The sequence below is a fragment of the Pieris napi genome, chromosome 23, assembly GCF_905475465.1.
Source record: "Pieris napi chromosome 23, ilPieNapi1.2, whole genome shotgun sequence".
Classification (NCBI taxonomy): Eukaryota; Metazoa; Arthropoda; class Insecta; order Lepidoptera; family Pieridae; genus Pieris; species Pieris napi.
In genome coordinates this window covers 1,834,273-1,858,782 of record NC_062256.1, presented here as the reverse complement: position 1 = coordinate 1,858,782, position 24,510 = coordinate 1,834,273, and the positions used below count along the sequence as shown (strand labels likewise).

Below are 24,510 nucleotides of genomic sequence, written 5' to 3'. Positions count from 1 at the left end.
AACTTTTTTTTATTACTTTAATCTGACTCATACTCTTCATATTCAACTTCAACAATCATGTTTTCTTCAATTTCTTCTTGTTCTTCTTCTTCTCTTTCATGTTGATAAGCGCTTAGAAATTGTTCAAATGAAGATGAATCAGTTGTCTCTTCATCAAAATCACATGAATATTCCTCTCTTGTATTTAATTGAACATTTGAGCAAGAGACACCTTGGCAATTGGTACACGCTGGAGAACACTGCAAGCCTACTTTTTTACAGCCACATTTGGCACTACAACCTTTCTTGCAATTGCAAAAAATAGTGTTAAGAAGTTTTTCTGGAGCAGGGGGCAGTAAAGTTCGAATCGGTTCTAAAGTATTATTTATCAATTTCCAACCCCAGTCTTCAGGGTTCAGTTCATTGCCTTGCCATGTCTGAACTTGATAGTATACTCGAAACAAATGTTGACTAGCAGATGCCGATGTTGGAGGAAGACAAGATAGCTGTACTTGCTTTTTGTTTCGTGTATTTTTTACAAATGTTAAATATCTGTACGTATCTATGCAATCAATTTTTTTTGGAGCTCCATAAACCGCAAGAAGAAACCGAATTCCTTTAGTAATTAGTATTTGAGGTGAAGAATTAATTTCTGTAAATACTTTTGCGCAGTCAATCAAATCATTTTTTTCAAATAATTTTAATACTGAATTTTTGCCCCTTCTAAACATTGCAGACGTAGTATCGCATCCGGTCATCGCATGTAAAAATAAAATAAAGTTTTGGCATTTTGGATAAGCTGATAAACTTTTAGAAGAATATATTTCTGTCCGTTGCTGCGCCTTCCCAGGTTATACTAATAATGTATACATAAAAGAGACACGAGTAGGCATTTTTGCTTGCTTGAGTACCTAAATATGTATATACGTGGCATATGTGGAATATGATTCTTACAAGCGCAATATCTGGGAAATAGTGAGTCTTAGAGAAAAAATCATAAGGACCATTTTTTTAGAGAATTTTAAGATCTACAACTGTGCTCTGAGGTACTTTTCGATAAAACTTACCGTTTTCGAGAAAAATCCAAAAAACCTAAAATTTTGACCTTTGACCCCGAATAAGTCGCTAAGCTCACATGGGACTGATGGGGACTTTTGACACTTTATTCCTTGTGGTAAACCTAAGGTCTCTACGAAAATTTGGCTTTGTCGGAATTTTCTTTATTTGATCACTATTTTTATGTCTAAAATGACCGGGCTATGTGTAGCGTGAAATGAATGCTGTCCAGTACAGAGGACCATTTAGTGGGGAGGTTTCTATGATGCTGCTTTGCATTACGTAAATAAAAGACAAAATTTTAACAAAAATAATTTATTTTTGTACCACAGATCACATCAATATTTACAATACTTAAAAATATTAATATTTACATTCACGGCTGTAATTGAACATTATTTTTTTTTTAATTGGACAATTCACACCAATTGACCTTGTCCCATGCTAAGTTGGTGAAGCTTGTGTTATGGGTACTAGGCAACAGATATACATAAATATTATAGATAGATAGACATATAAATACATATTTAAACACCCAAGACCTAAGCACAACACCCAATGCTCATCACATCGATGTTTGTCTCTACCGGGGATCGAAACCGGGACCCATGGATTCGTAGTCAAGGGTACTAACCACTTGACTAGACCAATGAGCTGTCATTTTTAAAAAAATATTAATTAGTTCTAGAACTTTCTATAATTCGAAAGAACAGTACAATTCCAGTCTTTATATATACATAACTACACGATTTGCAAAGCATAGTATGTAATATAAGAGTTCGCGTTTATTTCGCGACAATGTAAAAATCCATCGAATTCTGTCCAGCCATTTTTAGTAGTCAGCAGCAGTGTTAGCCAAATAGTCTCGTCTTCCGATATTTGATGCTTGCTTGGTCTGAACAGCTTCCAATTTCGGACATTCTGAAAAAAGAATTGTTTCAGCACAGTTGTTGATCTGATCTACCCTCATTTTAACAAAGTTTCAAAAAGAAAACGTAGAAACTTTATAAAGTATTCGTATGAATTTCTTAATCACGTACGAGAGTGTTTAGAGACGTAGCGTTTAATACATTAACAAACCCTTAGTGCAATATAAACTTTAAATTAGATCTACCCTTACTTTTACAAAATTTCAAAATGCTCTACAAAATATCTGCGCTAAACATTTGTTTCAAGACTTTCATCGCTCGTTGGTAACTATTAAGAATTTTTATATTTTTTACGTCAACACTTTATTTCTTCAACTTGCGGGTAGAACGGCAAAACACATTGCATTTACAAATACAAATACTTGAGGAAACAATCGTTTAATTGCTATATAAATCTTAATATATGTATAAATTTCGTGTCACGTTGTTTGTCCGCTATGGACTCCCTAAACTACTGAACCGATTTCAATCAAATTTGCACACCGTGTGTAGCTTGATCCATCTTTAAAGATAGGATAGCTTACATCTCAATTTATACCCGCAATATTATTTTATTGCAAAAAATTTGTTTATTATTTGATATTATGGCATTACCACCAAAAAAGCATGGAGGTCCCCATGACTGGTGTTCTCCTACCGTTTCCCTTGAATAGTTAACTACTATGTAATATAACTAAAACCTTAGCCACAGCAACGCTTGGCCGGTCTGCTAGTGTATTATAAAACAGTCTTGTTATGTTTGCAATAAACACAAAAACTGCACGGATTTTCATACAGTTTTAACTAAAAGACAGCTTTAGGTATAAAATATAGCTATATGTATAATTGCAATAATTACCTGTAATCCTGTGTCCCAATCCTCCACAGTAGGAACATCCCTGCCCATCCACTGCCGGTTCATCACCGCCAATCATGTCCATCAGGAACGAAGGTACCTGGAGGCAAATATCTTACAATGTACAATGTTTTATTTTATTTAGTAAAACAGTTTATTGTTGGTTATTGCTAAAACCGTTGAGGACGACATCGTTTAGAACATACCGGTTATATTGACCAAAATCAAAGGTCCCGGCTGAATTCTATTGTATTAGGTTCTTAACAACGTCATCGTCTGTTACGACTATCGGTTTTTACGACCAAATATGAGTAGTCCTTTCGATGTCGTTCCTTCGTGTGTATTAGGAATACTATGTGTTAATAATAATAATAATAAGTTTTTATTTGCAAAGAAAGTGGTACATTTAGTTTGATTATTTATAAAAAAAGACCGCACAATCAGCCATATAAAATAGGCGTGCAAATGTAATATCAATTATCATGATGTCATAATTATAAGAACAGTTAAGTATAATTGTTGTCAAAACTTATGATCAAAACCTCTCCCAGTATATAATTGGCATTGTTTGATGAGGTTTATATTTAGTTATTGTTATTGAAGTTATACTTCTTTAGGCGAGTTATGAAAAATTGATGAGTTAAATTTTACGATACGCGCGCACCGTGACACAAAATTAACAGAATGAAGTTGCCCACGGAAGATGCTACGGCATTGGACATCATTTAAAAACAACATTCGAATAATAATAATTATGTTACACTTAATGTAAGAGAATAATAATCAATATTTATTTATTTAATTTTTCAAATGTAAACTGAACTTTATTGACTATAATGACTCTTTTTCCAGTCTTTGATTATTTAATTGTAATTAATTATTTGCATGCAATCGAAAACTATTTTTAATAATGCCAAAGAAGTATAACTTCTTACGCGCATATAAGTATACGCACCCATTTTTTATTATTTTAATTTTCTGTTGCTTAACTTCTAATATAATAGATGGTGTGTGTGTGTATGTGTCTATAATTTGCGATGTCATATTTTCTTGTATAATTTTATGCATACAAGTAGAATGTGAATTTGTAAATTTACCTTTTGCCCAGCTTCCCTCAGCAAATGCGCGAGATCTCTCAATACGCTGTCGTCTTGCTGCCTTGACAGAAGTGTGGAGGCCACGCCCGCCTGACCGGCTCGCCCACAACGCCCGATGCGATGGACGTAGTTCTCTATATCTTCTGGCATGTCATAGTTTATCACGTGCTGGATGTTCTGGAAGTCTAGACCTGGAAAGATATTACAATTATATAGCTAGAGGTGAAAGCAATGTTGAGCTGGGTTTCATTATTACCCATTTTCAATTAAATACCTTTTATATGAGGAGCTAAAGACAGAAAAATTATCGCAAAATCGCAATGGGAATTAGATTTAGCCTGCTTAAGTCCCCTTACCCTAGCATTTGAGAGTAAAATAAAGTTACCAAAAACTAAAGAAGAATGTGGAAGATACTTAAAATGTTATCGGACCCGACAAACATTGTACACACAAAAATTTCAAAAACAATAAAAAATCTTAAAACTATTCTCGAATCCAGTTAAACGCATCAAAATAGGACCAGCCGTTTAGGTTTACATACACGCAAAGAAAATTTAATATATAAAATTCTCGTGTCACGATGTTTGTAATTAAACTCCGAAATGTCTCGACCCATTTTCGTGAAATTTTGTGTGCATATCGGTTTGGTCTGCGAATCGGAAATCATCTATTTTTCATCCCCCTAAATGTTAAGCCCTAAATTTTAATTTTTATTACAAATTTTAATGTTATTTTTACCTATCTACGATCAACCCCTATTTTTTATTTGTTAAGTTAAAACTTATGACTTGAACTCTGATAAAAAAAAATTCACAGAAAAACCTAAACAGTTTTCATTCGAGAAAACCGGTCAGTCTCTGGGGTAGCATAGCAAAATGTTCCATGTTGGTATATACTAAAAAGGTAGGCTAAGAAAAATCATATTAAGGAGTAACCAAGTTCGCGGGGGCAGCTAGTTTTTGTATATAAAAAGAAAAAATAACGTTAACCAAATGAAGTAGTGGACTTTTTCCACTTCTCAAATGAAATACTAACCCTTGCTAGCAACATCCGTAGCGACTAGCACGTCTTTCTCTCCTCTCCTGAAAGCTTCCACAGCACGTGATCTCTCTTCTTGGTCTTTACCACCGTGGATAGCTACAGCTTCTACACCTGAAACCGGTTAAATCTATTATTGACTGCAGTCAAAATATTTGAGTAGTAGCGGCGGACATATTTTGGGAGCGTTCAAGCATGACGTAACGCAATTTTTTGAGATTTTAATTGCCCTCCCCCCATGTGAGGTGTTACGTCAACTATTACGTCACGCATTTTGGGAGATTATTGGAAACAACCCCCCCCCCACCCTCATATGTAACGCACCGTAACGTTTTTCTGTACCCAATAGTAAAACGTTTCGTGACCATTTAGTAACTATACCTAAAACCATTATGTGGTGTAAAGTAATATTAACAACGCGTCATTCAATCCCCACCCCGCGTCGTAACGTTCTAGAAAAGGAACCCAAAAGGAAGACATTTTCCCGAAGGGATAGGGAGAGATGCCAGATCTCCACTTGCCACGCTCCAGAGATCTGGCTTCATCCATTCACATTCACCATGTATGCTCGTTGGTTATGGGTACTTTTAAACTGCCTCATCTCCAATACCTCCTGGATTTGGTCCAGGTATGTATGACCTACCCAACCCGACATCACCATCCACGGTTGACCAGTACATGCTACTAGGTACAGCTTCATCATCAGTCATTCCTTTCTCCATGGCCAAACTTCCTTTACCGCCAGTTCTCAAATTAAGGGCGTAGAACGGAAGAGAATAACTGGCAATAAACTCTCAGCCACTCTTTTTAATCGCCATGTTTTTTTTACACAACCTTTGTAAGGAGCTGCAACCATAACACCATCTTCCTCATGACATCTTAAGTAATAAATAATAATAAAATAAATTAAAAACAAACATTTGTCCTCTATCAGCAGGAGGCATGGTGAAATAAGAGCACGCACTTACATTCTCGTGGGAACAACACGCAAACACATAGTCGAAATAATTAACATCACCGCATACACGAATTCAAGTACGACCAGTCACCACAAGTAGCACCCGTTCACGAGTATGACGCATGGCCAGCCATCGGCCCCCTCGCCATATTTTAGGGAGAGACAACCTGCATGGACACCACCTTAAACTCTGTAATAAAAACAATACCTTTCAACAACAAATATTCGTGTATGGCATCCACGTGCTGTTTCCTCTCCGCGAAGACCAGCACCGGCGGTGGCGTCTTCTGCAGACATTGGAGCAAGTGGACCGTGCGAGCCTCAGCCTTCACCAGCTCCAGCTCCTGACGCACGTTCAGCGATGCGGCACCAGCTCGACCCACATTTACTGTTACGGGTTTCACCAATGCTGATCTGAAATATTCATTATAAAAGTACGGAGGGTATTGTTATTGAAGTGTTCTTTTGGTGTGTTAGGGAAAAATGTTGAGGAAATTATTACGCACACCGTCACAAAAAACCGACACCCGGAAGTTAGCTTCAGTCAACATTGCAGTTTTTTCTATTGTTAGTGTCGTTTTTTCTACAAACGTGGATTACAATTTTTCCCTACTAGGGTTGCCTGGAAGAGATCGCTTGTTAGCGATAAGGCCGCCCGTTGCATCCCTTATATTTTTTATGTATTATGTTTATGTATAAATGTAACGAAGTGTGAATAAATTAAAATACAAATAAATAAACCTCATCATTTCCACGTTAATGTTTATAAAACCAGAAATATTGTCTTTGGCTGGCAAGTAATAATTTTTCTAATAGACAAAAGACTTACCTCGCAAAATTCTGTATTTTCCTCGGCATAGTCGCACTGAACAATAAAGTTTGCCTCTGACCCGCGAAGTATGAGAAAATAGTTCTTACGTCTTCTTCAAAACCCATATCGATCATCCGATCTGCCTCATCCATACACAGGTACCGGCACACGTTGAGACGGACCTACAAGGACCATTAATAATATAACGTATAATATAAGCCCCGCATGTTGACATTGCGATGGAACCTTGTCACAATAACACGTGACGTCATCCTCCGCAGAAAAGTACAGACAACAAAAAAGTTAATAATTATAATATTCAATTATTTGCCTGAATGTTTCTCGAGCACGGCTGTTAATTACTTTTTTGCTCATTTTAATAGGATTAGTATGATAAAAAAAACAACAAAAGTAAAACAGGATAAAATAAAAAGCAATAAAAAACACGTGGTAGATATACTCAATACGCGTAAGCGCTGGCTGACGTTGCGCTCGGTACTGACACTGACAGTTCGACTGGCGGCCATCTTAGTGACGTACACTAAGATGGCCGCCAGTGGCAATATCAACGTGCGGGACTTATATACCTAATAATAGCGGACATAGGGTAACGAATCGCGAATTAATCATTTACGAAATATAATTTAATTTAAATTAAAAAAAAAAATATTTCCCTCTATTTAGAAGGAGACAACTAAGAAGGTGGATAGACCACATTAACGAAACAGCAGGTGGTATAAGAAGAGTGGCACAGAGCAGAGAGGAATGGCGGGATCTGCAAGAGGATCTTTTAGGAGGATTAAAATGGAAATTTGTTTAAATGTAAATTAAATGAAAATGAAAATGTAAGTGTATCTGAATATTATTATTAAGAAAATGTATACAAAAAAATAGATTAAAAAGTGGTTTTAAATACAAATAATTTTATTTTTTTTAATTTAAGTCATAGTAACATGTCATTTTGATATATTTTTTTCACTTCACTTCTTGTACTTTACCCTCTGTAGGTGTTTCGTTTTTTATTTTTCCATATTAAGTTTGCCTGGAAGAAATCGCTTGTTAGCGATAAGGCCGCCCGTTGTGTAATAACTTATGTATCCTGGTTTTTCATGTTTTTTTTGTATGTATGATTTTGTATTTAAATCAAAATATTATTAAAAAAATATTAAAAATTTTATATATTAATTAAATAATTTTACTCATTTAGGGAACGTTCGGGAAGTATCACGTAACGAATTTGAGGGGGGGGAGGTCCTTTTGTAAAACGTTACGGCACGTTACATGAGGGGGGGGGGGGGGGGGCGGGAAATGTCTTCAACACATCAAACTTCTGTTAGTTAGGTTTTACAGTAGTTCCCCGAAGCGAAGAGTCGAGGAATCGATTAACCATGTCTGCCGTCACTCACCATTTTCTTATCTAACATATCCATAAGTCTTCCTGGAGTTGCCACCATGATGTGAACACCCCGCTGTACTGTCTCCATACATTCTGATACCGCCACACCTTAAATAGTCAAAACCTCGTGATATGTAGTAAACTACGAAAGTAAATTCTCCTGCCCGATTGTTTCTTGGTATATAAAAAAATACTAAAGAGTGATCTATTACGCTATTTTATTGTGGGCCGCCAAAACTAAATTAATAAACATTCAAGTATTGCAAAATCTTGCACCTACCATAAATAATAAAAAAATGTTTACCCACGAAGGCGCACAGCTGTATAATAAACTACCCACAGATATAAAAAATATTACTTCTATCAATTCATTCAAATCGAAGCTAAGTGAATATGTTAGACAAAATTACATTAAAATTATTTTCTTATAATTACTTTATTTCATATTTCTTTGGTTACTTTTATTTTTGAATTTATTGCATGTCCGGCTATATTTTATTGTGATTATTTTAAGAACGACTAAAATCTTATGTTAATCTAGAGTATTATTCTCATGTAAGTGACATTTTTTGTCTTTTTGAGAAATAAAGTCTTTAAACCTAGATATAATAATTGTTCAAGATCGTTACATTTTAAAATAATAATTATTGTTTTTTAAAAATAATCACACCCGATCACTAACATCCGCCATCTTGTTATAAGATTACGAGGGATTTTTAAATTTACATATATTTATTTATGTCGATACAATAATGGTAACATATAATATTATTGCAAAGACCTATGTTCACATAACACTTTTAGTTCCAAAAATGCCTACGGAGCGCTGATAGAAATTCTATACAAATTTTACTTTACTATTACGCTAGCTATTGTACTTGAAATATTGTTAACTAAAATTTAAACTTACCACCAATAGCGAGACAACTTCGAATCTCCGGATGTCCGGCCATTTTTAAATGTTTGATAAAATGCAGTATAATATCGTGTGTCTGTTTCGCTAATTCTCTAGACGGACAAATTATTAAACCGTAAGGTCCCTCATTCCTGAAACAATATTTAATAGTTTGTTATCTAATAAAAATAATTACTATTAAATAAAAGCCATAAAAAAGCCATAAATTGTAGTGTACCTACATAAAAAAATAAATCAGTGGCACTACAATCTTTTTAGATCTGGGCCTCAGATTTCTGTATCTGTTTCACGATCATTTGTTTATCAAATAGGCAAGTAGGTGATCAGCCTCTTGTGCCTGACGCACGCCGTCGACTTTTTGTGTCTAACGATGTTTTCCTTCACCGTTCGAGCGAATGTTAAATGCGCACATAGAAAGAAAGTCCATTGGTGCATAGCCGGGGATCAAACCTACGACCTCAGGGATGAGAGTCACACGCCGAAGCCACTAGGCCAACTACGTTCTTTTAGTGTACGCTTATATAAATGCGACAGACTATTATTAGCCATAGATAAAATAATGCTACAAAAAACGCGTACACGCAACGTACACATAGATGTGCGTACCAAGCACAAGCATGTAAGTTTTAAATAATAAGCTGTCTTGTGCTAGTAGGACAAGCACAGCGGCAAAACAGCCCGAGCCAATATGGATATTTAAAAAAAAGCTGGAAACATTTTTTGAGTACGATAGCCGATTTTTTGAATATTAAAATGTGCAAAATCAATCAATCAGATTTTTAGAAAATTCACAATGGAAACATCAAAATCAAATTTTAGAAAAATCCAAATATAAAAATGAAAATCAGATTTTTTCTAAAAAATCAAAATAGGAAAATCCTGTTTGATCTGTGTAGGCATTATTAAACTCACCTTATGAATGGCATCTGAACCTCTTGTTCTAAGCACATCGCGATCAAGGGTAGTGTGAAGACCAGAGTTTTTCCCGAACCAGTAAACGCAATACCAATCATATCCCGACCTTGGAGTACTGCTGGTATACCTTGCACTTGAATGGGTGTAGGATTCTTGATACCTTTGGCTTCTAGGCCCCGAATAATACCTGATAACACACAACAGAAAAAAGAGCTAAATATTTAAGTACCTTGATATATTTTCCTTAGTTAAAAATAAATATTTGACAACCATTACATTTTTAAATACTAAATTACGCCATTATCAGAATATTGTGGATACATCTTGTTGATTCGAAACCTTTATTAACTACGATCTATAACGAGGGGAGAAATTATGACGGAATGAACATTAATTGTTTGACAGTTGCCAAACTCCTAAAAATGTTGTATTCTATTTTTTATTCGTCAAGTTTCCAATGTTTTTAATAGACTGAGATAAATACAACAAATCAAATACCATAAAATCGCTCCAGCCGTTCTCGATTTGTTATTTTGATATTACCCTCGACAAACAATTTGTTATATATATATGAAGATAGTGATGTATTTAACTGGTATAAATGAGATTGAATTGAAATCTTATAAAAATACCTTTAGGAAACTTCATATGTTGAAACGTGCGTATGGGAGGCGGTACATCTTCACCTTCAACCAGGATGCGGAGCTGTTCCCTCACCCTCTCGTGTCTGGATTCTGGTAAGCTCAGGATACACCGTGGAGGCTTCCAGGATGTTTTGATTGGCTCCGAATATTGTATACCTGAGGCATTTTTCTTTGTTACACTAAGATAAAATGATTTTTTTATATCCTCTGAATCAAATGTGTACAACATGCATATGCAACAATTTAGCTGGTAGTCTTAAGTTGACATTAAAACCCAAGTGAAGAGAATCATATTAATATTCATCTTCACAAGTTATTGATTTTCATGAAAGAAGATTTATTTAGATGTGATAGACTGGACAGCAAGTAGCTAAAAAAATTCAATAAAATAAAACATATAATATGTTGCCCAGATTTCACCTGAACATTGGCTACCTGTTGACATGTGTTTGTTACACCGACAGCTCACAAGAATAATATTATGTATGTGTGAATAGGTGTAAGTAGTAAAGATGTTTAATAACAATGAGATTTGAATATTGTATTGTGTATGGAAAATATAATGAAGACGAAGACGGGTGAAATTAAATGTTTTCTCGAATGTTACATAAATTTAGAGGTGTGTGCGTTTGTTTGCCACTTAGCCAATGGTGTATCTTGTTAAGAAAAACAAAGTTGGCACATTAAAACTGTGATTTGAACCTGAGATTGGCAGTGGGTACCAGGTGCGAAGGAAGCTGACCTACCCAAGGATTCAGAAGGCTGTCAGAAACTATACAAGAGCATAATAACTATAAAATACCCAGTATAATTTTAAGAGGCTGTAGGCAAAATAAGCCAACTATGTGAAACATCAGATTCTAGCATGGGTAAGCAACAAATAGGCTTTTATTTGGTGATAAATATCTCATCTATATAGATGTGGATATCCACATACAGAATAACAATCAGTAAAAAACCGGACTTACCCCAAATTTTACCTATTTAAGGTACATCTAACTTAGGGTCTGTTTCACAATGTACGGATAAGTTCTACATAAGTTCCAAATTAGCTATTTATTACTTATTGGTAGGATAAACACTATTGATGCATTTCACGACTGTCAGATAGCGCTATTGGTCACATAAAGTCCGTCATAAGCTATGAGTCCGATGAATGTCAAATAGCACAATTTATCTTACAAATAATTTATGTGTTGCATAGCTATTTGGTACTTTATCCATACATTGTGAAACAGACCCTTAAACTTGTACACATTTTTATATAAATAATTCTAAACCTACCTTTAGCTAATTCAGCAACACCCATCAAAGCTTTACTTTGAGCTACACTTTCTAATATATGAGCCTCCTCTTTAGCTTGCCTTTCTGCTGCAGACAAAGCCCGAGCTTCCGCTAGTCTTTTCAATTCACTATGCTGGTCCAATAATGATACATTATAGCGTCTTCCCCATTCTTCTTGGGAACCTATAAATATCATATGTAAATGTAATAAGTTTTGGTCATTGAGGAGCCACAAAATTATTTCCCTAGACAACACCACTAAAACCCTTTCTTTTCTTTGACTCCGCACACTGAAGTTGCAGTTTAGAGTTAAGTTCTAATAGTATTTATGGTGGTTTTAGGTTTGAGATCCTCCTTAGCTAAGAGAATAATTGCTAAAAGGTATTTGGACATTACCTTCATCGTCAGGATCATTATCGCTCGAACTTTTGGTTTCTGCAGCGACCTCATTAGCGACTTGGCCAAGACGTCCCATTTTTAATAACTTTTGCTTCATTCTTTCCTTTACAGGAACATAGGGTTCGTAATTATCAACATCGTTTTCAGATCCTGATGAATTATCATCGCGTCTATAGCGTTTAATGGGTGGTTTATTAGACATATTTAAGTATTACAAAAGTTATTTTCAGATAACCTTTAGTTAATATCGCAACTTATAGGCGGCAAGACAAATCGTTAAAGAACCAAATAACACTGTCACCCTACCAACTACGCACTGTATATATTAATTTTAAAGGAAATAAAAATCATATTTAATTAAACGTCTTAAACTTAAAAATATATTAATTCATACAAAATACAATCACAAAACAACTTTTTTTTTTTTTGTTCAAACATGACCACAGATATAGTGGAATTATGACGTTATAACTTCACAGAGTAACGTATTAACGTAAAACAGATTAGTTTAGTAGCATATATAATGGGGAAGATTACTGTCAAGTGTCAAATGTCAAACTCCATAGTAAATTCGCGATATTTTACGTTTTGTGTTAGAATTTCGGTGTGTGGCTATTGGAATATTGGATGTATGTGGCTTCACATAAATTCCCTTGTAATCCCACCCTAAGAAGAAAATGGGAAAGAGCATTGAGAAGAGTTAATTTTAAAGCAACTGATTATTGTAGGTTATGTACTAAGCACTTCAAAGTTACAGATTTTGAAACAATTTCTAAGGTAACTGGTATGTATCATTAAGATAATAAAATGATTTAGTAAATGTGATAAATCAGCAATAAACTTACTACTGCTACCAACTTGTTAAATTAAGTACTTTAAACTTGTATTTGTTTTAGGTTTCCCACTTCAGCGGAAATTTTTAAAGAAATCTGCAGTACCAACACTGTTCTCTTGGAACAGTGCGTCAGGTCAAGACACTTCTGCACGAGCTGAACGTTTGAATAGAAGAAATGTTAAGAGTTGCCTCATACCCAGCACTGTGACAGAAAATTATGAATCTGTAGTTGACAACAACACTGCTATGGCTCTGACTAATGATTCAACTGACCAAGGCTACGCTCATGAGGTTGAAATTTCAAGTATCAGTGATGAAAATAGTGAAAGGTAGTTCACTCTACAGTGTCAGTGTAAATCAACCAACGCAAACATCAACTTTTTGCAGAATATTTGTTCTTGAAAATTTTATGGTAGATGATAAGGCAATCCATTTCTATAGTGGTTTAGACCTAGACCAGAGAAACTGACCTAAAATAAAAATCCAGTTTCTACCAACACATACGGTGCCTTTCAATGGAATCACACCCAACCAAAATTAACCCCAGAAAATATCTGATTATGGCTGATAGCCGATTGCAGATGAACAAGAACACAAAAAAAAAAAATAATAATGTTTGAGAAAATTATGATAATTTTAAATTAGTGTTGAGTATTTTATGCCCTATGGCATACAGCGTAAAGTATAAGGGAAGTCAAGTTATCAATAGAAAAAAAGCACGGGAAGTGTTGAAATAGGCGGGCGCCATTCTTTGGCTAAACTTTTTAAAGTTAAATTAATTTAATATTACAGGATCAGTTAAGTTGTAAAGTGTATATATTAGTAGTTATTGTTGATTGTTTATATTTTTAGTTTGTTTTCTTCACCTGGTACAATTAGTACCTATAATTTTCTTCATTTGGTAGTAATTTCATTGTATTATATGTAGATAGGATTTTTCTTTTGGCGTCCATGTTGCGAGCCCAAAGACCCTGGAGGGACATTCCTCCAGGTGTCTCATGTAGTCACAATCGATGCGTCGGGCATGGAAACGGAAGATACCATTATAGATACAGACTGTTCGGAAAGCACGAAATCCGTTAAAAGAAAGAGAATCTCACTTAGAAACCAAAAGAAGAGAAGGAATCACAGACCTACGGGTTTATCAGATTGCCAAATTTCCCCTAAAAATTTAAAAGACAATGTTTTTGCTAAAGCGCTTGAGTCTGATGATAAAAGCACTGAAATCCACCATAATGAGGCTGCTCACTCTAATAATATTTCAAGTAACCCTCGCGCTGTTAGATCGCTTTACTAGGCGTCAGACCCTGCGCCTTATGTTGTCCATGTCCAAAAATCCTAAGAAACAAATCAACCCAGATCTATTCACCCAGTACAATTTGGATTTTTCCTTAAATAAAGTTTTATTAAAAGCATTGTAGAGGGAAGCATCCAAAAAATTGGAAGGAACCGATTGTCTATAGTCTATACAATTTGAAACATTTCAGGATGCTAACACATTTTTAAACCACAAATCTCTTGACCTTAATAAATACAAGGCATTTATTCCGGCCTTCACTATCACCCGCATAGGAATAGTGACAGGTGTTCCATGTGACTGGGAAGAGAAAGACATTATGGAAAATATTGAGCTTCCCCAGAAGTGTGATAGCATTTTGAAAGTTAGGAGATTAAATAGAAAAGTATATGACGGCTAGACCCCAAAGTTCATTCCAAGAGAGACTGTAGTTTTAACCTTTGATTGGAAAGTGTTACCTCCCAGGGTTTTTATATGTTTGAACTCCTTATCTGTAGAGCTTTACATTTACCCTACACTGCAATGCTTTAATTGCTGCCTTTTGGTCACACCAAAATGCAATGTAGAGGCACTCTAAGAAACACTCGAAGAACCATTCAGGTATAAACTGCAAGACTGAAAGAGATGAGGCTGTGTGTATCTTATGTTCTGGTTACCATTTCGCAACAGACAAAAATTGCCCAGAGTATGCTAGGCAAAAAGCTATAAAAGAAACAATGGCTAGAAACTCCAAATCTTATTCAGAAGCCAGTAAAGTCCATCCGCCAGTTTCAAAATCTTATGCTGATGTTGTTGCTTCTGCTACATCAGCCCCTTCTGGTCCAACTATTACTAATTCAAGCCCCTATAATTTTACAAGCCCTTCTAAGAGTCCCACACAGTCGTATAGGAAAACAGTATTCTTAAAACCCAAAACTCATCCCAGAAATGCTAGTAAGGGATACGGTAAAAAAGCGCATACAGAGCTTATCCAAGATTACAGCAACATTCCTACCTTTTCTACAGGTTGTCTCAAAAATGACAATGATTTGTCAGAAATAGTAACAAAGGATCTCATCATTTCTATAATTCAGTACTAGTACTTTCACATTCACTGTGATTCCGTCGTTGCGGGTATAAGTGTTTACACGTGTTTCGGATATCATTATTTAGTATTTTCCATTTTTTCTCGTAGTTTAATGAATATAAGTTGACTTATCCTATTTGTGGTGGTTAATTAAGTGGAGAAACGTCCTCCAGACCCCCCTGATCCTCCGGATAGGGTGTCTTCTCCGGTGGAATCAATGGATTTATCCACCCCACTGTTGCCCCACCCTGGTGTCAAGCGCAGACTTGATACTGTCAATGAATCTATAGTGGAACCTTCCAAAAAACCAATGACTGTTGTCGGGTCATCTGTTGATGACGTCAACCCAGGATTTTACTCCCATCCATCTCTCACTGGCTCTCCCAAGTCATACCTTGTCAATGACAAGGGCTCTTTTTTAGTCCATGTTTCTTGCCCTGAATCTGACCCATCCGCTGGTACATCAATCCGCCCAATTAAATTTGGTCACTTCTTCACATTGTTCGAGATGGTGTTAAGAGAGTGGGACGTAATAGAATATCTGTCGAGTTTAAGTCGGGCTTAGATGCTAATAATTTTGTGTCTAATCCCATTTTACCTTCCAGCAATTATTCTGTTACGATTCCTAACTATAATCTTTCCCGTATGGGCCTTGTGAGAGGTGTCCCAGCTGATTGGTCGATGCAAGAATTTGTCGAAACTTCGGAAATTCCCGAAAGGATAGGTATAGTCCTCAAGGCCAGACGCCTAAACCGCAAGACGAACTCCGATGGTCAAATTAATTGAATTCCAACGCAAACTGTTGTTTTAACCTTTCAAGGTCAAACCCTTCCGGAGAGAATATTCTCTTGTCATAGTTCCCTCCGCGTTGAAACGTACCAACTTCCAACAATCTAGTGTCGAAACTGTTGTAGATTTGGTCAGGTTAAATCACAATGCCGATCTAAGCCTAGGTGTTTTCGTTGTACACTAGCCCATTTTGGTGATGATTGTAATATCCCTGAATCAGAGTCATTATGTTTATTTTGTACTGCCTCGCACTATGCGACCAACAAAGCTTGTCCTGAACATAATCGACAAAAAAACATAAAAAATTGTATGTCTCAGGAAAGCATTTCTTATCTCGAAGCATCGGCTCGGTTTAGACCTATCAGTGGCAAAACTTTTGCAGATTCTGTAAAAACAACCCCCTCCCCTTCATTCAGTTTATCCCAGCCCATTACTATACCTTCCCAAGTTTCCCGTCAGACTACATCATACAGGAAAACTGTATTTCTCCCTCCTCGCTCTAGGCCAACATCAGGAAAATCCTTTGATAAGGCGGCCCATGAGGCCATTACTTCCAATTTACCCTCCTCTTTACCCAATGGTTGTGCCGTAAGCTCCCCAACCCTTATCAACAATGAAGTCTCCCCAAATGAAAATTCTCTTGACTGCTTATGGGCAGTCATTTGTAACATGCTATCTAAATATGATGACATCCCCATACCGTCCCACGTTGCCCAAAAAATTAATTTGCTCCACTCATTCGTCACCAAAAATGGCGAATCTAGTAATTCAGTGGAATTGTAACAGTATTCGCAGTAAAAAATCCGAATTAACCTTTCTTATCAATAAATTCGCTCCATCTATTCTAGCCATTTCGGAGACTTGGTTATTGCCGGGTTCCCGCTTTAGGGTTTCTGGGTATCGATGTCTCCGAGATGACAGGGATGATGGCTATGCTGGCTGTGCCTTTTTGGTCAGCCGATCCCTCACCTTCCACTCATTATCTCTTCCTCATTGTGATGGTATTAATGCTGTTGCTATGAGAGCTTTTAATATCTTTTATTTCTGTTTATATTCCCCACCCCCATTTCGACCTCAATTCTGATATTTCATTAATTTGAATTTGACGCGTCGGAGTGACACGCGATAAAATGGCGGATGACGTGTAAATTAATTTAGTGGATTATAGTGTAAAAAGATAGATTAAAGGATAAGTGAACATTAAATGTCGTTTCTTTGTATTTCAGGTAAGAATAATTATTATAGTTAGACCATAAGTGCATTATATTATAAAATGTGATAAATAAAATAAAAACTTTGTATTTCAGAGAAACAATTTTGTGTTTTCATTTAGAAAAAATCCTTAATAATATTCCTTATATACGTTCTATTATCCTTTCGGTTCCTCCTCATGTTGTCATGTTGGGTGATTTCAATGCCCACCATGTTTCTTGGGGTTGTCATTCCTCAGATTCTTTTGGGTCCCTTCTACTAGATCTACTCGATGATATAAACATATGTGTCTTCAATAATGGTTGTCCTACGAGAAGGAGTCTTCCATCTCAGAATCCCGCTAGCGCAGTGGATTTATCACTTTGTTCTCCTGATCTTTTCCCTTTTCTATCCTGGCGTGTTTTTAAGAGCACTTGTGGGAGTGACCACTTCCCCATTTTAATTGATCTCCCAACCAATTTAAGGAGCGTTACTCGCCCTTCCCTTCTTTTAAAATTTAAACTGAATCAGGCCAATTGGTCAGACTTTTCATCTTCTATTGACTCCACTGCTGCCAGGTCTCCCGATTTTCCGGGAGTTCTCCCGATTTTACTAAATGTCTTCCGATATCCCGGATCCTTAATTAAACCTCCCGATTTTAATTTACTGTTCCACAGATAATTTAAATCAAGTTACTAAAAACACTGCCTCTACTGCGTGAAACGAATCACCGAACCACCGAACGAATCACAAAAGTAATGAGTTTGTAAAGTATGTAGCGTAAAGTATGCCTTGATGGAATGGAATAAAGTTGAATATAAAACAGCAAACCTTTGGAATTCAGAGAACATAGACAAACCGGTTTCTCTAATTATTATACGACCAAATTAGGAGACATAGTTCAGTTTAGTAATAGTATTAGTAAGGTATTTTAAATCAACAGCATTAGATTAGATTGCGTCTGTGAAGTGAAGTGAGCAAAGTTTTGTTTGCTTGCATTTTGCAATCGCTTTGTTTTTGTTATCTCGGACTAAATATCGTTTTAAAGTGTTATAAACAAGTTTTAAAGCTGTAAAAAATTATCAGAATTTAGAATGTCTAGTTCTGAGAGTGATAAAGAGGTGCAAAATACACCTCCAAAGAAAAAGAAGTACAGTGTCAGCTATAAGCCGGATTGGGAAAAAGATGATCTGTTTGAGGGATGGTTATCAAAAAGTAATAAAGGTAAGCGATAAATAATAAAAGCCTTTTTTAGTTACTCGCCGATAAAAACTTGAATACAAAAAACCCATTCATACGTTATTATCCGGTTATCAGGAAAACTCTTGGATTTGTGTGCATACACATGTAAAATTGTGTGTGTGCGTGTAGTGTATTGGATTGGATGCAAACATAGACGATGCAAAACGCTCACGCACGCTGCTTAACGTCAATGTCATAGTCGATGACGCGGCGGCTAGCTTCTTGACGGCGACCTATTAAAAGTTGCCAGGTTAAAAAAGTATGCTTAAAGTACGGGAGTTTTTGTCTTGAGAAATTAACGCATTTTTGTTGCGATATTTAGGCTATATTAAAAAATATACTTTTCAGGTCCAGATTTCGCTTATTGTAAAGTGTGCTCTTGCGATATAAATATAACGAGAGGGGGTAAAAATGATATTAAAAGACATAAAGAGACAAAAAAACACGAAAGCAATAAGCTGAAAATTCGAGGTCAACAGAGTCTAGACCAGATGTTTACAAAAAAATCTACATCGTTAGAAAAACTAGTAAAACAATCAGAAATAAGAATCGCCGCATTCATAGTTGAACATAATATTCCGATCAATGTGATGGAACATTTCCCAGATTTAATAAGAGCAGTATGCCCAGATTCTGAAGTTGCAAAAAGGATTACCTGTGGACGTACTAAAACAACAAAAATTATTTCGGAGGTGTTGGGAAGAAGTGACGTTGACATCATGGTTGAAGCCATGCAGACAAATAAATTTTCATTAACAGCTGATGAAAGTACTGATAAAAGTACAAAAAAGCATTTGGCAGTAATTGTGAGGATTGCTCGAAATAATCTGAAAGTAAATATTATGTTTATAATGTAAAGTTTACATTTCAAATATGTTACTTTTGTATACTTTTTAAACCCTATTCTTTTTCAGGTGGAAGATTTTTTTTTTGAATTATTTGAAATTCTTGAAGGTAACGCCGAAAAATTGCATGAAGTAATTACAAAAAAAATGACAGAATTGGGGATTCCTTATAAAAAAAATATGATAGGGCTGGCCGCAGATGGTGCCAACGTAATGATGGGAAAGAACAATTCTCTTGCAACGAAGTTCAAACAAGACATACCACACCTTTTCGTTATGAAATGTGTATGCCATTCTGTACATCTTGTAGCGTCAAACGCTTGCTTAAAATTGCCTCGAGAACCCGAAGATCTAGCACGGAATGTGTATAACTATTTGAATGGTAGCCCAAAACGTACCGGCTTGTTGAAAGAATTCCAAGAATTTTTGGAATTAAAACCACACAAATTGCTGCAACCTTCTCAAACAAGATGGCTCTCTTTAGAGGCAGTAGTAAAGAGGTTGCTAGAACAATACGAAGCCTTAAAGTTGTACTTTAGGGACGCTATTTTCAGCGACCGTATTAAAGCTGCAGAAAACATATTGAGAATGATAGAAAATCCAGTAAACAAGCTATATCTGCAATTTATGGCGTATGCCTTAGGAATATTCAACGAACTAAACAGAACCATGCAATCAGAAAATACAAATGTACACATAATTTACAACAGGGTGATGACCGTAATCTACACAATTTTGGGATATTATGTGAAAGAAGAATACATTTCAAGAAATGATCACAAAAACATCGACTATAAAAATCCCAGAAAGTACATGGATATAAAAGATTGGTATTTAGGCGCTGAAGTAGGGGCGACATTATCTTCACCAACATTAACAATCAGTCCCGAAGAAATAAAAAAATTCAAGTTCCGCTGTTTAGAGTTTTACATTGAGGCAATTAAACAACTATTACAGCGATTTCCATTTGAAGACGATATGGAAATTTTGAAAAAAATTGAATTTATGGATCCAAAAATAGTTTGTAGTGGCAAAATACTATCCATCGCTGACATATTGGGAAGGTTCCCAAATATAGCACCTTCAAATGTTATTCAACAGATTGACACCGAATGGCGGCTTCTTCGGAATACGAAGTTAAATACTGAAGATGAAAATTTAGAAGTAGGAGCTTTCTGGAAAAAGATAGCCCAGATGCATTTGGGTGATGGCAGAAAAATGTTTCCAAATTTAACTTTGACAGTTTTGAGTTTTATGTGCTTGCCACACTCAAGTGCATCTGTGGAAAGGCTGTTTTCGCAAATAAATTTAACGAAAACAAAGTTACGGAACCAACTCTCTACCCCGGTAATATCGGGAGTCCTGCATAAAAAAAACATTTTGAAAAATTCTAATTGCTTCAATTTCGAAATTAAAGACCAAATTTTACAGAAACTTAATAAAAATATGTATTAAAACTCTCCCGATTATTTTTGTAATTTTACCATAAGACTCCCGGATTTTTATAGATATACCTCCCGGAAAATTAAATTTGGATCTGGCAACACTGATTGACTCATAGATAGCTGAGACTTCGTGCGGAACGGACGTGTTATTAACATACCCTCAGTAAATTTTAAGAGTGTAAAGTACCTAAACGCTCTAATCTTTTGTGTTAACTAATAATATTATAATAAACTGACCGCTTTGGAAGATTCCAATCCCGGAATAACAAATGAATTTTTAAAAGAAGTTATATATTTAAAATAAAATTTGCAATGAATATATCGAAGAATGGATAGTGAACTTTAGAGCATTAAATTGCTTCAAATAGACCCTTCTACATAGAAAAATTGAATGGAATGATGTTTCTTCAGCAGTCGAAATTGTAATGAAGGAAATAAAAGATATTGTTATTAATGACTCTTTTTCTCTTTGAAGAAATTCGAAGAGTAAATTTATATTTAAATTAAGAAAATTTGGAGATATGGACGATGAGAAAATAGAACTTGACAAAAGATGGGTAGAAGTTTTTCGGCATTTTAGAGTAGAAAATAAAATTTGTTCGAATGTGGCTACATTATTAGACGAACATCCTAATTTGGCAAAAAAAATCCACTCCCAAGAAAAAAATGTTTTTAAACAGAATAAAGTTTTTATAGTTTTTTCGTCTTTTTTTCACCTATGAAATACTTGCAAAGTATACACTTATTCAACAAAAAATAGTTGGTATACCTTACTTAATTGGAAAGCTCTACCAAGCAGATCATAAGCATCGCGTCGTGAACATGCAGCACTGGGACACAAAGTGAGTTAGGACAGAGTTATGGTTTGCGCAAACGCTAAAGGAACACAACGATTGCCACTGCTATTTATTGGTATAATTTGATACATTTTAGTCTATAGTTATTTTGGGCTGGCGATCTGAGTGAGTTGTTGCCCCACATATTTTTATGGTGCCACTGGCGGTATTGTTGTGTACCGGGTTGTGCAGCTTCCTCAAAAATGGTTGAGCTGCATGAGCTATTCGGGGCATGCTTGCCGTCTGCTGGCACAGGCTTGCTCAGATCGATCTGGTTCTTTCTTCCAAAGACCAGTCCAGTAAATACTCTGCATTTGTTTACACCAATTTATTAATTTATTATTGTATTATCTGGACTATAAAAGAGACTAAGACCCCCGAGTTTGTTTCGACATTTATTTTCTTCTCAGGGCAGTCAGTTAGGAAATGTCGACTTCATCTAGTTTAGGAAGACATTGTAAAAGTGATTTATATAGTCCTACTAAACTATTTCATTTCATTTCATATCAAAAAATCAGCGCTTAACTTACGCTTACCAAAAATAAGCGTGGACAGATATTTTACTTACTTGGTTTGAAAATACGTTAATTCCTGAGGTTTCAAAAGGACACAGGAAAAGAGTGCGATTTATTGTTATTATTAGATAATGCGCCAACGCACACTGGAAAAGGGATTTTTTTTGTGTGGTATACCTTCTCCAGTAGACAAAAAAGAAGCTCTGTGCTTGTTAATGAAGCGAGTGATGCAATTGCCTCATTTGATGTTTTGATTTTGGGGGACCTTAATCTCAGCTTCTATCTTAGTGTCCCGGTGAAGAAGAGCCATGTGCGTCGTGTAGTAGGTGATCAGTTACGTACGACGAAATGTTAACTGTTCGTACATATATTGAATCAGTTATCAATTCCCGACCGTTTACACTGTTAAGTGAGGATCATCTGAGCTCACAGATTCAACTCCGGCTCATTTCTTGATGTTAACACCAATAAAGCTTGTACCCGCTAAAATAAAAATAGGTGATGAACTAGTTTCAGTTTTAAAACGATTTGCATTGTTGGATGGTATGATTCAATCATTCAGTAATCAATGGAAGTTAGAATCTCTTCATTTACTAAAATAAAGGGCGAAATGGAACACGCAAGACAATCCTGTTAGAATAGGTTCAATTGTAATTATTGTGACAGATGTTTCTCCGCTTTCTTGGGTTTTAGGAAAAGTATTAGAAATCTATACCGGAGATGATGGAATTTGTAGAGAAGTGTTAGTTAAAACTGCAACAATAGTTTATAAAAGACCTGTTGTGCGTTTATCTCCGTTACCGAAACCAATAAATCCGCTTAATAAACCGCTAAACAAACCCACAATTAGTTTTTAATTTTTTTTAATAATTAGGCCGGGGGCAATGTTCACGCCATCCAAGTACCTATAATCCTCTCTGTTCTCATTCTCTGTCCTTACCGCACCCATTCCCTAAACACTACTCGGTCTCTGTTACTAAATTCCAGTATAGGAGGAGGGGACTATTCTTCATGCACATAGAACGTCAATTACAACTAATCTTAGATCAGATCATTGTGGAAAGTTAGTAGCGCTAAAATGTAACGTGGTGAAACAAGGAAAAAAATAGCAGTGTGTTTGTTTCAGTAAATAAAAAGCGAATGGTGATTGACATAATATAGGTAAACACCTACTTTTATTACCGCTAGGTTCTACTGTTGATACACAATCTAAGTGATTGTATTAATAAAGAGTTCGACACCATCTTTACCCCAAAGAGAGTCTCTCATTCGCAGTGTAAATCGTTTAGTGATTGGGCGACAGCGGGAATTTATAAAATTAGACAACGGATGTATGACCTTTACGCTGAAAAGTCATACAATCTAAATGAAGAATTTACTCTTTATGTTTGAAATTATTCGAAATTATTTAAGAAAGTATGTCTACACAAGATTGAGAATAGTACCAATAACACTAAAATGACTTGGAAGAGTCAACGATCGCAATCAAGACATCCACCTGTGTCGATAACATTATATCTTCAAATCTAACGAAGAGATAGCGATTGCTTTTGATAGTACATTTCTGACATTCCAATTTCTACTACTAAATTTCTTCGATCATCTCCCGCCCTCGCTGAATCGTTGCTCAAAGATAATGTATAGATAATAATAATAATAAATCGTTTATTTGCAACGAGTGCAAGGTCAGTTTTACATTCTGAACCATTGGTGCCGCTGATATAGTTAAGATATTTAAAACCATAGACATTAAGAACACTACTGTTGGCGACTCATAGATAAAAATAGTATTAAGTATGAGCTATAGGTTAAATAAGAATATTGTTGATAGATAAGTTAGATAAAAATATGTACATAATTTAAGGGAAAAATATGGTTAAATAAATGAATAAAATGCTTCACCGAATAAAAGGGTCGCGTAGCTCTCGTCGCGGTATACGGGCGCAGATGACTGTAAGCGCAGCTCTTGTCGCGGTATTCTGTTATAGTACTTAAGCTCGGCGAGATTTACGCAAAATGCTCTTTCCTCTGACAACGAACTGGGACCTACGAATAATCGGCGAAGCAAGAAACAAGAATAAGGCGTAGTTTCATTTCAAGACAACATCTACAATTACGCACTAGCAGGGGTGCGTGTGTTAAGGCGGTGCCAGCAATACATCGAACCGTCTTGACAAATCGTACGTAGTCAA

At 35.7% G+C, this 24,510-nt stretch overlaps 2 protein-coding genes and 1 long non-coding RNA gene across 3 annotated transcripts; 2 read left to right on the top strand and 1 right to left on the bottom strand.

Moving 5' to 3' along the window:
* Positions 1-1,702: 1,702 nt before the first annotated feature.
* Positions 1,703-12,745, bottom strand: LOC125061416 (ATP-dependent RNA helicase abstrakt). The gene is made up of 12 exons (XM_047666865.1): positions 12,255-12,745; positions 11,859-12,041; positions 10,563-10,730; positions 9,928-10,117; positions 9,010-9,146; positions 8,110-8,207; positions 6,722-6,885; positions 6,101-6,306; positions 4,932-5,048; positions 3,897-4,087; positions 2,803-2,899; positions 1,703-1,956 (listed from the first exon to the last, which is right to left on the bottom strand). Exons 1-12 carry the CDS (start codon positions 12,457-12,459, stop codon positions 1,868-1,870), a joined length of 1,845 nt encoding a protein of 614 aa, XP_047522821.1. The 5' UTR covers positions 12,460-12,745; the 3' UTR covers positions 1,703-1,867.
* A 139-nt stretch (positions 12,746-12,884) lies between these two features.
* Positions 12,885-15,059, top strand: LOC125061415. Its single transcript, XR_007119040.1, has 2 exons — positions 12,885-13,041; positions 13,154-15,059. It is a non-coding gene; the product is annotated as an uncharacterized LOC125061415 (long non-coding RNA).
* Positions 15,060-18,130: 3,071 nt separating this feature from the next.
* Positions 18,131-19,534, top strand: LOC125061525. Its single transcript, XM_047667001.1, has 2 exons — positions 18,131-18,659; positions 19,026-19,534. The coding sequence occupies exons 1-2, from the start codon at positions 18,530-18,532 to the stop codon at positions 19,532-19,534; spliced, it is 639 nt and encodes a 212-aa protein (XP_047522957.1). The 5' UTR covers positions 18,131-18,529.
* The last annotated feature ends 4,976 nt before the right edge of the window (positions 19,535-24,510 follow it).